This window comes from Barbus barbus (assembly GCF_936440315.1).
Source record: "Barbus barbus genome assembly, chromosome: 23".
Lineage (NCBI taxonomy): Eukaryota > Metazoa > Chordata > Actinopteri > Cypriniformes > Cyprinidae > Barbus > Barbus barbus.
The window spans coordinates 18,987,795-19,005,139 of NC_136751.1; the positions used below are offsets into that span (position 1 = coordinate 18,987,795).

A 17,345-nucleotide genomic window follows, 5' to 3' on the forward strand; every position below is an offset into this window, starting at 1 on the left:
AAAAATTGTGGGTAATTTTGAGTTTTTGTGAGGCCTACAACCAACCATGAGTTCCAAAAAGAAATACAAAACCGTGGTACTTAAAAGAAAAAGTTGATAAAATGATTCTAAAATGATCTATTATTATTTGATAGTAGTATAGCATATTGAGAAGTAAATTTTTGAAAAGGACCGTGAACACCACGTGTAACAAAAAGGGAAAAATCCCCAAAAAGTATTAAAAAAATAAAAATGTTGGGGGGGTTGTTATACCTTGTGAGCAAAGTAGGTTTTAGTCCAATGCATTGTGTTACCAGTTCAGGAAAAAGAAACTTAAAGTTGAGGGTTTATTTTATTATTCATTGTGATGTCAGAATGATATGCATATATTGTACACAATCTGTATGCTGCAAGTGTACATGAAAATGTGCATGCAGAATCTTTAATAATGTTTGTAATCCTAAAGTCAAAAATGGCAAGCTTCAAAAAGCAAGCTTTAAATAATCATGGACTTACAGATTTGATTTACAGTTCTCATTAAATGGTATAATATGTATTATTTCAAGTTTAACGTGCTTGTGTCTCACACGACAAGCTTTAAAATAGCTTTTTACAGAGTTAAAGTTACAGATGATGTATTAGCCAAACTCAACATGTCAAAACCCAAAGGGATAATTCACAGAGATAAAATCTTATTCATGATATATGTAATAATGGTAACACATTGCACATGTGTACAAATATTTTGTGCAAAGTGGTGGGATGCCAGGACTGGAATTGAGAACCTCTGCTTTACAATAAGGTTCTGTTTGTTAACATAGTGTAAACTAAATTTGTTTGCATGAACTAACAATTAAAAATATTAATATTGCATTAATTTACATTTTTTCATTTTTGGTCAGACTTTATTTTAAGGTCCAATTCTCACCATTAACAAACCATTAACTACGACTTTTGCCTCAATAAACTCCTAATTTGCTGCTTATTAATAGTTAGTAAGGGAGTTGTTAAGTTTAGGTATTGGGTTAGGGATGTAGAATATGGTCATGCAGAATATGTGCTTTATAAGCATTAATAAACAGCCAATATGTTAATAATAGGTATCCTAATAAACAACTAGCTAATAGCGATAGAAATGGTCGCTAAGTGTTACCTCATTTTTAAAATCACAAGTTGTAGCCTATCTGTTAATATTATTTAATGGACCTGAGCTGACATGAACTAACAATGAACAGTTATGTTTTTATTAAGTAACATTAAAAAATGAATTGTTTAACTAATGGGACCTTATTGTAAAGTTATACCCTAATGTCTGTTCTTGCACTAGTTGTAGTTATGTATACAAGAGCTGTATGTGTGAGCTATATATATGAGATTTTTATGGGCAACGTGGATCATTTATGTACAAAACAAGGGTTGCTGGGAGATTGAAAATGCAGATGTTTTCGATTAGGTATAGAAGTGCTATAAAGCATATGCTGATGTTACTTGGTTTTATTAAACCCAGCTGTATTTGTATGCCATGATGTTGGGCTCATTTGCATTGTACTATGCGTTATGATTCATTTGCTTGTAGCTGACCGCTTTTGCAAACAAACAAGCTCTTATGAAATATATATATATATATATATATATATATATATATATATATATATGCTTTGTATGTTATGTTGATGTTAATGTGTGGTATTCGCCTTAAAGTTTCCTTAAAGTGCTCTAAAGTGTGTTATTACTTGATGTTAAACTTCTTTCTCCCACACGAGTTTAATGCTGATGTGTGTAAAATACTCTCTCCTATGCCAGCTTGCTTATATTTGTGCAGAGAGTAAGTATAAGTAAGCATTCGTAGGTTGATTTCCCCGAAAAGTGTAAGCGCTGTGGTCTGTGGCACTTTCAGCATTGCACTGTTTGTTTGAGCGGCCTGACATAGCAACATTGATTCAACAAATAGTTTGAGTTTGGGGCGGCACTACCTGTTTGTCCGTTGAGTGGCAGCCGGGGGGGAAAGGTGGTGGAATGTTTTCTAGGAAACATATTCTTGCAGTTTTATTGAGTACAGACATTCTCAATATTTTTGCTTTTACATTGATAGTTTCAGTAACAAAACTGTAAATTTTAGAAGTTGGAACAATTGGCTGGCGAATGGCAACTCATTGTTGTACCACAATGAGGAATGTTTAAACTTTTCTGGTAATTTGCTTTTTATTTACTTATTATTGTTAAGTATATCAAATGAATCAAAATGCATGTCACTTATAAAGTAATTAATGTTTATTAAATGATAAAAAGTAAATGATATTGCTCTGCAAAAGAATATTAAGTTTTAAAGCAAACTTAAAAAACATTATGCTCATTTATAGTATATCAACTTTTTACTCGCTATAAAAATTGCCATGTAAGCTAGCATGGTGTTAAAACGCCAACCAACCAACCAACTAACCACGCATTGCCTGGGAAATAAAGTCATAACCTTGGCACTGCATGGCATATATTAAGTGTCTGCGGTATGGTGAGCAAAAGCTTTTTGCCATGTACTCCATACCTATTAGCTTTAAGGCCATCTGTATGCTTTTGACAAAATTAGCCATTAGCAAATATTTGCAAATGTCTTACTTGGTTAAAAAAAAAAATATACTAATTCATCTTACACTATGCAAACTTTTGCCCAATCACATCCTCTCTTTTAGAAGAACAACAGTGCCCCATGAAAATATTTGTCTACTGCTATACAGCGACTTGAGGTCATTGAGGCTTTTCCCCAGTCCATTCAGAACTGCATTCCTAAATTGAAATATTCCCCACAAAGCCACCATCTCAAAGGCAAAACACAACAGGCTGTGAAAGTCCTGCCTGTCCTTCTGTCTGTCTGTCTGTTAATGTGCTCTGTTTCTATTCATCACAAAGTGCTTTTCAAACACTTTAAACCTTTGCAAACCGTTTTGTCTTTGACCTTGGGATTCTGAACGTGTTTATTTGAGTGCCTCTATTTATCGTGTTTTGTATGCATATTTTTGTGTGATTGCGTGTGCTTTTATTTTGTGGAGTGTGTGTGTGTTTGTGTTAGCTGGACAATACCCAGCGCAGTCCTGTCATCATGTCTTATCCCGCAGTAACCCCCTGCATGAGCGTGTGATGTAAGGCCGCAGAGTTCCTGGCAGAGTGTGTGCGTCAGGGCCTCTCTGCTGCTGTGAGTCACAGACAAGACGAATGTGGGCTTTACAGGGAAAAGCCCTGGAGGAGTCTTGCTAACCAACAAAAACCGAACCATGTTTTGTTTTCTTTCTTGCTTATAGAGCTGCTAGTGTTTGGCCAGTTGTCATAACATACCAGGATATGCATGGCTAGTCTAAAGATGTGCCGGAAGAGACTGGTCTGGCACATCTTTAGACTTTAGGCTTTCTGCAGACCAGTCAAGTTCATCCACACTGACTGAATCAATCATGTCTTTTTGAACCATGCCTTATACACAGAGGCACTGTCATGTTAGAATAGAAAAGGGTCCTGTCCGAACTGTTGCTATAAAATTAGAAGCACACAATTCCCTAGAATATCATTATATGCTTTAACATTAAGATTTTTTCTCATAGAAATTACTAAAGTAGTCAAACGTTCATTAGAAAGGGGTGACCCAATACTTTTGGCAATATAGTGTATATATTATTAGCTGGGTTGTTACATGTTGTCATGTACAGAAGTGCTGCAATTTTTAAGCTTTTGAATCTATTTATTTGAAGAGCTTATTTTCCCTCCACACTGTATAAAAAAACTCTATAAAAGTCTCAGAATCTTTTGAGAATGTCTGAATAATTTTAAGCATTTTTCTGTACTTTCTGTTTTCTGACAGCCATGGCCAAGTGTTTCCAACCTTGCTAAGGACTTCATTGATCGTGTCCTCACAGTGGATCCCACTGAGCGTCTGACTGCAGGCCAGGCACTTAAACACCCTTGGATCGTCAGCATGGCTGCTTCCTCCTCCTTGAAGAACCTGCAGCGGTCCATTTCCCAGAACCTCCTGAAGAGAGCGTCATCACGCTGCCACAGCACCAAATCAGCACAGTCCACTCGCTCCAGCCGCTCCACGAAGTCCAGCAAGGCGCGACGCGTTCGCGAGAAGGAGCTGCGAGAACTCAATCGCCGTTACCAGCAGCAGTGTAACGGTTGAGAGCGACGTGCAACAAGACCTTATGAAAAACATCAGAAAGAGCAGAACAACATTGTGCCTCAATTTAGATGTCAACTTCCTGCTCCATCACCACAGAGCCAATTAGCAGAAAACCTCCTCCTAAACTTTTCGTTCATTTTCTATTTTTCTGCTGTTTCTCTCTCGTTTATTACCTTTTATGTGAGTGTTTTATTTATTTATTGTTGAAGTATTTTCATGTGTATGTTGTCTTTGGAAATGATCTCATTCAGCCTTTTACCTGATTGTATCTGTTGAACAGAATTGTACAAAAGTTGGTGGAAGGACTAAGAATACACCTTCCTGATTTTAGCTGTGAATTATTTGTTACGGTACCCAGCCGGAAGATTGCTCTTCTAATGGCGGAAAGGTGCTGTTTATTCATTATTAGCAACAAATCACATGACCTTGTGATAGTTTATTGTGCCTTAATATCACTTTTGAATATGATGGAAAGGTAAGAATCAAATAGTTGGTAATTGCTTTGGAAGTAACCACGTATATATGACATTTGTAATGAAACACACATTGTAATCTCTTAATATTGCGCCTGGTTAGTTATGATCCTTATAGGGGTAGTTCACACAAATATGAAAATTCTGTCTTCGTTTACTCGTGAGAGGAGCAGAAAGATATTTCTTTTGTCCGTACAATGAGTCCAAATCAGTGGGGTCCAAAACAGCAGTAGACCTCTGACTTTAATTGTATGGCCAAAAAAATAAACCAAAAACAGATTTTTCATAACTTTCTTTCATATTATGCAGAAATTAAGAAGTCATACAGGTTTAGAAATGACATGAAGGAATAAAAAAAAGGTAATTGCAACTCTTTATCTCACAATTTGGCCTTTTTTATAAACTCCTTTTTATAGACATACAGAGTTGCAAGAAATAAAATAAAAAATCTGAATTGTGAGATAAAAAGTTGCAAATTCAGACAAATTCAGAGTGATATCGTTATATTAAAATGTTTGAATTGAGATATGAACTATCAATGACCTTTTTTTAATTGTTCATTCTGTGGCAGAAACAGGCTTTCATCATGAGAGTGATAAAACAATGACAGAATTCAAATTTTTGGGTGAACAATACCTTTAAGTTGGTCCAAAGATATCAAAGAGCTCTACATTGCCCAATATCTGTTTATCCTGAAACTACTGGGAAACTACTGTCCCTTTTTCTAGCCTTTTTCTGCAACCCTACTAATATGGACCCTAATGTTAAAACCTGTTGGAAAAATACGCAGAAAAATAGTCCCAAGATTTGGCTTTAAGTCTTTAGATTTGGCCAGTGGACAAACCTACCGTGATTCTTGGATCTGTCTGTACATGTGTTGCAGTAATTAATCAAACTAACTGATATTGATTGCTCTCTTAGTATGGGCGGCCAGTATCGGGAAGCCCTGAATCAAAATCGGTTACTTTCTCTGTCACCAGCTGTTGTGCCTTGAGCAAGGCACTGAACCACCATGAAGGCCTTTTGGCAGCCTTTTCACTCTCACCCCCCTCTGTCAGAAACTAGTAGAGATGTGCCAAAGAAATTCCTGCGTGCCTGTATTAACAAGGAACATTTGGTGAGATCTGAAATATGATTCCTCATGAAAATAATTACTGTTAAAACTGATGATACGAGAACTTCTTAAAATATATTTTTAAATCTGTTTTTTTTTTTTTTTTATAAAACCTTGTATCAAAAAATGAAGGAGAAAAGGAATTTGTGTATTTGACTTGCGTCCTGTTTCACAGCAAGTGCCTTGAATTTGTTTTACAAGAATTATTACGAAAAAATTGCAACATCACTTTTGAGTTCAGAAATATTCTTGTTTTTGGTTTCTTCCACATTCTTTTACTTTTAAGCTTGTGTTACTTAGAAAAATATATTTTCTTCTTTTTGGTTACATTTATTGGTTAATTTTGAGGGTTCATATGTGAGTGTTAAGGCTGTCATACATGTTTGTTTTAATTCAGTAGTATCCACTAAAATATTTAATAAAAAATCAAAGAAGACTTTGGGAAGACCACTGTTTGTATATGCCTTTATACCCCAAATATTTTTCTCTCTCAAGAAAAAAGCTATTTTATATGTGCTTGTTAAAATTGATCTGATCTTCTAGAATGTCAAATTGAGACTAGTAAAGAAGATATTTTTGATTTAGTGTATCACCAACATTCATGTAAGGAATGTGTGTTTGTAGCTGCAGTTGAAATAAAACTGCAACTGTTGTCCCTTTGTTGAATTCAATCCAACACTGTCTCTTGAAAGTAAGTGTTTCGTTCCTTCTTATCAATTTTAATAAAGAACAATTATAGAATTCTTTCCAAATAGTGAAATCATTAAAAATTTTTAAATGATGCAATTAATTAAATAATCTAAAAACAAATGTCACAACATGGTCTCACTTTAATGAATATATCTGTACCTAATGTCTTTAGAAAAATCTCTCTACAATTTAAATGAAGACTGCTATACTATTTTGTTTAATGTAAACTATACGATTTCCAATAAACTATGATACATTTTCCTTTACGGATGGGACACAATTTAGTCATGTTAGTCACTGTTATTTCTATGAAACAAGATGTTTTCACATTGTGTGAACGGTTCAACTGCTGTGAGGGGTTTGTTGTAAAAGAAGACACAAAATGTGGTGAATTTAATAGTGAAGTTCAGCCATGACGTCCATTTGTAGGCCAACTGGTTCAAAGTAAAATAAAGTCTGGGGTTAAAGGGATAGTCGACCACTCTCATGTCATTCCAAATGAGCATGGCTTTCTGCTGCAGAACCCAAGAAATATACTTTGAAGAACGCTGGGAACCAATTTCCATTTTTTTTTTAAATTATGGTGTGTAAATGCTAAATAATGAAAGATTTTTTTGGGTGAACTATCTCAACATTACTTGAAAGAAAGAATAAACAAACAAACCGACAAATAAATGAATGAATGAATCTTTAAACTAAATTAGTTTACAGTCAATCCTTAAGTTTTAAACGTAACTTGATATGCAACAGCCTTTTTACTGGAGAAAATACAACGAAAAGTCAACATGATGTTAAAAAGAAGATAGAAATACATAACTGGAAAAAGACTGGACTGGAGCTGACTTTTATTTTGAAAAATAAAAGCAAAAACAAAACTGCCGCCATGTATTCCTGTGACTGGCTTCACGTTTAATCTCAGCACCAGAAAGGTCTGTACAGTTATCAGAAGCTTTATTTATAATTGTATAATACTTTATTTATAGTCTAAAATGTATTTGACAATGTTGTTTTGTTTTACATTATGCTATTTTTTTTTATTTAATTCATTGGTGGCATGGCTGATGCAGTCTATTGTAAATCTTGCAGAGTCTGAAACAACGGACAAATCAAATCAGTTGAAAAGAATCATCGATAAATATTACTTAAGATATAATGAAGCACCATTTCTTTACTTAATTAAGCCAATGTCTGTTGACTGTCACCCTCTCCTACTGAGTATTTTGTCTTTTATGTACTCTCCCTCAGGATCAGAAGCAAATATGCAGGCTGCTTCACACCTACTTCAGTCTGATACTCCAATCCACGTTGTCTAGCTGGTTTATGGGACAACATATATAAACAGTCATGGAGTCTCAGACAGGCAAAGGCAGCTCATCTAACAGAGGCAGGTCCAGAAGACTCTCGGTGACAAAGAAAAAGGGCCAGAAGGTCAGTGCAATTAAAGAGAGAACAAGCAATGGAGGTGGGGTTGCTTCCATAACTTCATTTTTCAGGAATACACCACCGTGTAAACTGGCATGTCCTCTGTGTGGCAAACTTGTGCCTCGTTACAAGATTAATGAACATATAGACTCTCAGTGTCAGAAATTTCTTGGAGAGGATCATGAAGATGCACTGGCTGTCAGTGACGACAAGCAGGGGGAAATAACCAAAACACCTTCTAACAGTGCACCTGGAAATGATGGGAAAGAGAAATGCCCAGGAAACAATACAAGTCCGTATTTTAAAAAGAACTGTGTGATGAGGCAAGATTCGTCTGAAACAAATTTACAAGCTAAACCGGTTAAAACAGTTGGTCTTGGAAGTTTGTCCTCTAAACTGTCTAGAAGAGCACTTAGACTTTCATGTGAGTCTGAGATGGATCATACTCATGTCTCTGGAAAAGCTGAGACCCATGATGCAGAACTGAGCAGTTCACAGAAGGAAAATTGCATGAAGAGTTCAACTTTTAAACCTAAAGCCGGTGGCATGGATACAGATAACACATTTCCAACAGATCCAGCGGCTTCAAACCAAACTCAAGTGAAAAACATGGAGAAATCTGTGGCAGCTCTTGCAGAATCAAGCAGCAGCCCTGATATTCAGTCAGTGAAATCTTCATCCTCATCCAGGGTACTAAAGCGGAAATCAGACAAGTTGCCTAAAAATGACACAAACACTACAGAAACCTCCGTTGTACATAAGAAACGTAGATATTTTCAAAGTAAAACTGAAAACAGACATGAAACGAATGTCAAGTCAGATCAGACTGAGGCCTCGTCTGATGTTGTTCCATTATCAGAGAATCAAATCAAAAGCAAGACCACAAACAAGGACATTGAGAGGAAGCCTGATACCACACCAGCCAATGAGTCCAAAGCACTAGGCGTAGAGAACGTCAGCGAGGGATCAGAGCATCAGCACACCAGGCTGCCGTATTACCTGCAGAACTTTCGGACTGTCCTTGAGGTGGTGTTGGAGAATGAAGATGATAGGATGCTCTTCAATGAGGAAGACTTCTCAACCATTCACACTTTTCAGCAGCTCTCAGGTAGAGGAACTACTTTACAGTCACTTTGAAGTCTCAGTTCTGCTCTTATTATTTATAATGTTACATAGGATGTCTATTTAATTTTTTTTTTTTTTTAAACTTTCATTTACTTTACTTTTGCTTTACTTTTGGTCATTTAGCAGACGCTTTTATCCAAAGCGACTTACAAATAAGAAAAAGTAACTAAAACTAAAAGTCAAAACTCTGTAAATACTATATACACACACATTTAAGAAAATAAAGAAATTGAGTAAAATTGACAAATGCATACAACAACATTTCAATACTAAACATTTAAATGAAACATACAAATAAGCTAAAAACAATTCAAAATATTAAAACAACAAAAGGTATGAGTATAATAATGCTTCTAACATAACACTAAGCTAAACACCAAAAAACAACTACGTGTATGTACAGCCACACAAATATACATACATATAAAAATAAATTCAATATATATATTATTTCATTTCCATATGAAGTACTAAAACTAAAACTGAATAAACAACCTATACAGACACCAACACTGAGCAAGCACACGTTTTAAAACAACAACAACTTACTGGTTTCCATGAAAATATTAAAGGAATAGTTCACCCAAAAATTAAATTGCTGTCATTAATTACTCACCCTCGTGTCGTTCCAAACCTGTAGAAGTTTCTTTCTTACGTTGAACACAAAAAAAAGATATTATGATGAATTTTGAAGAACCAAGCAGTTGTTGGGTCCCGATTAACTTCCACAGTAGAGAAAGAAATACTATGGAAGTCAATGGGGGCCATCAACTCTTTGATTACCAGTATTCTTCAAAGAATCTTCTTTTATTTTCAACATAAGAAAGAAACGTATACAGGTTTGGAACGACATGAGGGTGAGTAAATAATAACAAAATATTCATTTTGGGGTGAACTATCCCTTTAAGCAGCACAACTGTTTTTATTTCTGATAATAATGTTACTTAAGCATCAAATCGGTATATTAGGATCATTTCTGAAGGTAATGTGATGTGTGTAATAGCTGCTTAAAATTCAGCTTTGCCCTACTTTTGAACAGTAGTGTATGTTCGTACTAATGCAGACCTATCTCTCCCTTTCCTGTAGTACCTGGTCAGATGCTTTATGTCCGTCTGTTTCAAAGGAAGCTGAAATGGCTTCAGGTCAGTAAGTTGGAATATACAGAGATCAGCTCAGACCTCAGACCTGTCATTCAAGAGCTGGTCACATGTGGCTTCTTACAAACAGGTTAGTGATGTGGTTTGTCAACCAAAATGTCAACAGTTTAAAAACCATAAGCTGTAGTTAAGTATCAGGCAACATATTTACCTACAGCTCATGACTTCTTCCCTGTGACAGAATCTGAGCTTCATGATATCCAAGAAGTTTTGGATCTGCTGCCTGCACCGGAGCTCAGAAACCTGGCCAAAACATTTCACCTTGGCCGTGGAGCCAATGGGACTCAGAAACAGCATTTGGTGGAGGGGCTACTCCAGCTGGGGAAACAACGATCCCTCTTTGTCAGTCAAAACAACACGGCTGCAGTCATTCTCAAGAGGTGAAATGTATAAGATACATGCACTATCAGTGAAATGTATAAGATACATGCACTATCAGTACATATAGATTTGCACTTTGTTCTAGAGGAACAACAAAAGCTTTTAACGTCATAGATAAATTGATACTTTTATTCAGCAAGGATGCAAATTGATCAAAAGTGACAGATAAACTTTTTTCTTTTGAACTTTGTGTTCATCAAATAATGCTGAAAAAGAAATATATAAAGCAAGAAATGAAAATATTAAGCAAGAAAAGTTTCTTGAACACCAAAACAGACTATTAGAATGATTTCTGAAGGATCACGTGACCCTGAAGATTGGCGTAATGGCTGCTGAAAATTCAACTTTGCCACCTTGGGAATAAATTACATTTTTAAATATATATTTAAATTGAAAAGTTATTTGAAATGTTAAGAATGTTTGCCAATATTACTGTGTTTTTGATCAAATAAATGCAGCCATAAGAGATAACTGTTATGAGTAATGTAAGTGAATTATACACCCAAGCTTGTCTTTTTCAGGGCCAAGCAGGCTGCAGGTTCCTGTGTGCGTCTGTGCCGCAGGTCACGTGCCGTGTTCTCCCGTGTCCTGCTCCTGTTCTCCCTCACAGACACTTTAGAGGAGGAGGAGATGGCCGCTGGAGGTCAGGGGCAGCTCTACACCATTCTGCTTGTCAATTCTGGCCGCCTAGCTTTCCCAGAGTATACTGTAAATCGTTCAACCAGACTATTTGAGGACCGGGATGACCTCATCAGGTCAGTTTTATATTTTTTTATAATCATACTTTGCTCAAGTGACAAAAAGTGTATAGATAAACAAAAACATCTTAAAAAAAAATTAATTAATTTTACATTCAGATCACATTTCACTTCAAAAATAGAAAAAAAATGTAAAAGGATGGTCCTATTTGTCTATTTTAGGACTATTATGATTGTTTGCATTGTGATATTATTTTCATGACAATTATGTACAGTTACTAAAAAAATAATATATTTCTGTAATACAGATTTTTAAAAACTAAACAAGGATAAATTGTAGGAAGTAGAACAAATACTACCATAATATGTAAATATTTTAATATAAACTCATTTAAACATAATTTTTAACATAATAATGAGATTTTAAAGTGTATTTTTTTATTTCTTTATTTAGTTTTTGGGCTGAAATATGACCTGTATATGTTCTTGACAGGTTTTGTGAGATTTGCCCCTAAAACATACATTTGAAGTTGGCAATATTTGTTATGTACAGTATCGTCTCTTTTATTATTCTAAAACGTTAGATTCTGTACATATTCTTCTGTACAGGTATGAAACAGCGATGCGTATGCTGCAGGAAGTGATTGCTGCAATGCAGACAGGCAGCTGGGAGGACGCCCATGTCCTCTATGCTACAGCAAAGGCCACCTGGCAGGAGATGAAAGACTCCTGTGACCTAAGGTTCGAAAAAGAAAATGTATCTTTCATTTAATTTGTTTGCTGTTGCAAGATGGATTGAGTTTCAGTATGTGTGCAGTCATCAAGAACAACTGCCTGTTTTTCTGCGGTGTTTCACTGTGGGCTGGACCTACACTCGGATACTGTCTCGAGGAGTTGAGATTTTACAAAGACTTCGCCATTATGAGGTGGGTGAATACACAAACCATGGAAAAACGTGGAATTAATTATGGCGTTATAAACACTTTATCCTGTATATTGATTTTACATGAGTTTGTTCAATTATTTATTTTTTCATTTCTGCCATGTAGGATGCTGTGCAGGAGCTCAGGAATCTTCTGTCCCAGTCAGTGTATTGTGTGGACAGTAGGGGGCGCTGGTGGGACAGGCTTGCTCTCAATCTCCAGCAACACCTTAAAAAACATGAGCAGGTACCTCATTTGATTAAATGTTACTTTTGTTTGAGATACACAAGCATTCTTCCAAAGGATTGATTGATTTGATACCTTTTGTATCAAGGCCATTTGTGCTATCCGGGATGGACTGAATGACCATCTGGTCCGAACAGGCCACAAATTGTCACTTCACCAGCGAGCTTCCCGAATGAAGGAATCTGCTAGCTTGAAGAAATACCGTCTGCTGCTCCGTGATCTGCCCACTGTGCACGTACAGGATGTCACTCATGTGAGTGCTCAGTTCGACATGGGGAACATTGTAATACAGTGTTATTCCATGCATATTATTTTGTGGTCACTAATTACTAAGTTGATTTATTGGAAAATGTGGATGAATTTTTGGAAAGATGTACTGCAGTGTTTTTTTCGTATTATACAAATACTGTCATTTTGAATTAGCTTTTTTGTTTTTTAATATTTTCTGTTTTCATTTTAATGTTAGTTTTAATAATTATGTGCTTTTGACAATTTTATTTCTTGTTTTTCAGTTTTTTTAGTACTTCGATTCTCTATGTAATTTTAATTTTTAGGTTTTTCAAGATTTTCATTTGATTTTTATATAATTTTTAGTGCATTTTAAATTTGAATAGTTTTAGTTAACAAAAACAACACCGTAACAAGATTTTAACAGGAGTGTTTCAACAGGTGACAATTCGAGGCCAGCTCTTTCCTCATGAGGGTGGTATGGGCAAATCGGTGTTCCTCAGAGCGGCCAACGAGGATGAAGGCTCCACAGAGGGACGAGGGACTATGGTCATGTGTTCTGTTGAGGAACTGGCTCTGGAACACTACAGAACACTTGGTTTTGATCAAGGTCTGGCATCACATTGTTTGTGCACCATTATATGAAGGAATCGTTTTTGAGGAAATCGTTCATTCAATGAATCAAACCTCATAATGACATTTTTTCTATGGAGCACAAAAGAATAAATTTTGAAGAATGTAGCTCATTTCAAGATAAAAAAGCTTGACATATTCCCTACTAGACTAGCTCTCCTTGGTGCATTCATAAGAAATGTACAGATGTCTGAATCAGTCAGACTGGTTTGTGAACCAGATCAAGTGATTCATTAAAAAGATTTGAATCAAGCAAACAATTTTTTTTCACAAATCTGACATTGCTTCTTAAATCATGTACTGATTTTCAGTGAAAAATATTAAAATTGTTTCTGTTTCTCTGTTCACTTGTATTTAATCCTGAAAAGATTGAAAGCTCCAGTCCTCATTCATTGTGATTGCATAGAAATAAACAATCAGTACATCATTCAAGATTCACTTTTTGTGTGTTCCATAAAATAAATAGTTTCAAAATCATATTCTAAATTTCTTCATGATATCATACACAAGCACATCCTTTCTGCTGTGCCTTTTATGCTTTGAATTTATGTTTTTAAGGTATTCATGGAGAAGGTTCTACATTTTCCACCCTTTTTGGACTCCTCATGTGGGACATCATCTTTATCGACGGGGTTCCTGATGTCTTCCGAAACCCCTACCAGGTTCACAATAATTAAAGAATAAATGCTGTGCACTTGACACGTTTAGGGTTATGCTTTATTGTCAGGGCATACCATCCTAACAGATCAGTGATCAATGACTGCATGCCCTTTCCCAGACTTGTCCTCTGGATTTGCACACTGATTGTTTCTATGGTAACCGGCGGGAAGCCATCGAGGCGCGTGCTGAGATGTTGCGCGAGGCGTCTGCCGAGACGCTGCAGGAGCTGCTCGTTGATGTGTGGAACGCACAGGAGGGGAGAGTGTGTGCGCTGATAAACTGGGAGCGCTTCTCCTCTCTTCAACAGGCACAGGTAATCACAGAGACTATATATGGCAAGTCTGTTGGCCATCTTGGTAATAGCTTTCCAGCAGCTCTAGTCTACTTGAATGGGGTAATTATTTGCCTATTAAGATTACTTTACAGTAACATTTTTCAAAATAGCAGTTAAATTGGACAACTATAGTATCGTAAATGTTGTTTCTTCAGCTCAACTTACACAAAAAAATATTTCAAAGCTGGTCCAGCTAATGTGCATCTGTGTTTTAGAGTAAAAAAACAGACAATGAGTCTATTTAAAAGGCAATTGGCTTTTTTTTTTCTTCTTAGTGCCACCACTTTTTTTTCTTTCTAGGACAATCATTCTTCTTTCAGCGTATTTTCGAATTTAACATTTTAATTTTCATCTTCATCTGGTCCACAGTGACTTCCATAGTATTTTTTTTTCCTACTATCAAAGTCAATGTGGACCAGCAACTGTTTGGCATGTTACCCATGCTCTTCAAAATATCTTCTTTTGTATTCAGCACATGAAACAAATTAATACAGGTTTGGGACAACGTGAGTGAGTAAATGACAGAAATTACATTTTTGTGTGAACTATCCCTTTAATGACAGTCGGCTGCATGTTTAGTAATGACCCTTTAAGTTTAAGACCTGCACGTATACATACGTATAAAAACATAGTCACGTATCCGTTTCTCTCAACCGTTTACTTTCATTTTAAACATAACCAATGCCTAAAAGCGCCGTTAGACAGGCGTTTTAATATGAATGAAAAGCTTAACTTTCCGAGAGTTACTCCACCGCTAAGTTAACACTGATATGAATGTATGTGGCGTTGTACAGTATCTTAATACGGCGGTGCCAGAGCTGCAGCTGATAGAATGTGTGCTGTAGCACGATACTACGATATTTCTTCAAAAGCAGATCGTGGAGACATTATCGTCCACGATCAAAAATCGTCATTTCGAACACCCCTATTAGAAATCTATAATTGACTATACTGTGTATGCCAGATTATGTTCACAACCATACACAAGCACAGTGTAACTGCTGTTTTCTTCGTCTGGTTTTAGAGTTTAGTGGCATGTTTGGGTGGCCACTTCCTGAGTGGTGTGGTCCTCAGAATGGCAAAGGACTACAGGCATTGTAGAGGAGGGCTTCCAGATCTAGTAGTCTGGAGCACGTCCAACAAGGAGTACAAGGTGAGTCAGAGATGTTGCTTGCTGGTTAGGAATGTATTCAGCTTTTGACTGTGACTTATTTTACTGCTTTAATAAGATTATGTGAACAATGTGACAATGTGAAGTGACATTCAGCCAAGTATGGTGACCCATACTCGGAATTCGTGCTCTGCATTTAACCCATCCAACGTGCACACACACAGCAGTGAACACACACACACCGTGAACACACACCCGGAGCAGTGGGCAGCCATTTATGCTGCGGTGCCCGGGGAGCAGTTGGGGGTTCGGTGCCTTGCTCAAGGGCACCTCAGTCGTGGTATTGAGGGTGGAGAGAGCGCTGGACATTCACTCCCCCCACCTACAATTCCTGCCGGCCCGAGACTCGAACCCGCAACCTTTGGATTACGAGTCTGACTCTCTAACCATTAGGCCACGACTTCCCCATGTATAATGTTCCCCATTATAATGTTAAGAAACAATGGAAATACTGGATTTGTAAAGTAGGGGCCTTTAAATCGTTGCTCATTTGAGTTGTGTTCTTCTAGCTGGTGGAAGTGAAGGGTCCTAATGACCGTCTGTCCCAGAAGCAACAGATCTGGCTGGATGAGCTGCATAAGCTTGGGGCTGATGTAGAGGTTTGTCATGTCACTGCCACTGGAGCACGAGGGGCTCAACGGGACTGAGGCTGCTGTCACACTGAGAATGAAGACTCATGCATGAATGGCTCACCAAACAGGCAGCGTTAGAAGTGTTTGAAAAACACAGGATGGATTTAATGATGGTATTAAAACCTTTGCTTGGCACGAACCTGGTGATGTAAGAGAAGAGTATTAATAGGCACTGTAAGGGAGTTTAAAATGAGCTATTCTCTCAATCTGAATCATAAAACTGTTAAATTACCTAATGGCATTGATTGATTTTATTCTTGTGCTCATTGTAAAGTTGCAATATTTTAATGACTGAATAAAAAAAAAAAATTGTAACATTTCTGAAGGAAATCATTTAAAGACGTTAAATAAAAACATCAATTTAAACATTTTTGTCTGTTTAAATAATAATAAAAATGCTTAAATATTTATGGAAAACATAAGCACATAATCTTGCAGGTGCAAAAAGGGTTATGTCTATTATGTCTACAATTTCTATTATTGTGGTAAAAAAACTCCACATTCCAAGACTGAAATACCTTTTCATTGCATGTCACGCATATCTTTCATGTTTAACACCCAGAACAAAACTAATAAATCATGCTTTTCAGTTTAACCTTTATACATTCTGAAATTTGCACATCATGCTACTGTAAAGTACATGAATCAGATAAGGGCAGATAAAAGGACACTATCAAATTTTCTTAATGTCAATTGCAGGCCAGAGAATTATTAGAACTTTTAGAATTATTAAGAGTTATTAGAACACTTTATCTGTTCCATATTTGCCCATGAACACTAAGAAAGATAACAATAGATACCTGTAATAATTATATTAATGTCCACACCAGGTGAATTCTGATTGACTGTCAATGTTACTATCGTTCATCAGATGAAAACAAAAAACATTCTAAAAGTGATTCCAACGATATTCTTCTGTGTTGTTGTTACTGTTATAGTTATAACTATATGTTTTGGGAGTGAATGGGTCTTTAGGGAGTCACTGAAACTTGAAAATGGATTTTTAAAATAATTTGTATTATTAATTTCTTTCATCTGCTCATAAAATTTTACAAAACCAATATTTATGTCAAATGTAGTGTTTGTTATATTCTTATACTTTTCAAAGGAATTGCAGTAATAATCTGGAAACATTCAAAATTGATCCATTAAATCAAAAAGTGTTTATACGTGTAAAAATATAGCTGGATGTACATTGCTTCAGCTGTTACCTCTGATGATTGTATGAATACTTGAGTGTGAGTATAAATAATAAATGGATGATTGAATAAGATTTTTAATAAATTAGAGGGACTTGACAACAAATATACAACTTCA

At 36.1% G+C, this 17,345-nt stretch overlaps 2 protein-coding genes across 2 annotated transcripts in view; both read left to right on the forward strand.

Moving 5' to 3' along the window:
* Nucleotides 1-6,696, forward strand: part of LOC306843091 (serine/threonine-protein kinase H1 homolog) — an 11,644-nt gene extending 4,948 nt beyond the window's left edge. The window contains exon 3 of the mRNA XM_079374352.1: nucleotides 3,824-6,696. Within this exon, the coding sequence (XP_079230478.1) occupies nucleotides 3,824-4,141 (318 nt within the window). The 3' untranslated portion in view covers nucleotides 4,142-6,696. The remainder of the gene's footprint in view (nucleotides 1-3,823) is intronic.
* Nucleotides 6,697-7,295: 599 nt separating this feature from the next.
* On the forward strand, nucleotides 7,296-16,398 carry LOC306842864 (fanconi-associated nuclease 1-like). Its single transcript, XM_079374015.1, has 14 exons — nucleotides 7,296-7,347; nucleotides 7,664-8,948; nucleotides 10,052-10,192; nucleotides 10,304-10,502; nucleotides 11,025-11,258; nucleotides 11,811-11,942; nucleotides 12,019-12,127; nucleotides 12,251-12,370; nucleotides 12,459-12,623; nucleotides 13,040-13,208; nucleotides 13,790-13,893; nucleotides 14,010-14,204; nucleotides 15,250-15,378; nucleotides 15,906-16,398. Exons 2-14 carry the CDS (start codon nucleotides 7,763-7,765, stop codon nucleotides 16,041-16,043), a joined length of 3,021 nt encoding a protein of 1,006 aa, XP_079230141.1. The 5' UTR covers nucleotides 7,296-7,347; nucleotides 7,664-7,762; the 3' UTR covers nucleotides 16,044-16,398.
* Nucleotides 16,399-17,345: the final 947 nt, after the last annotated feature.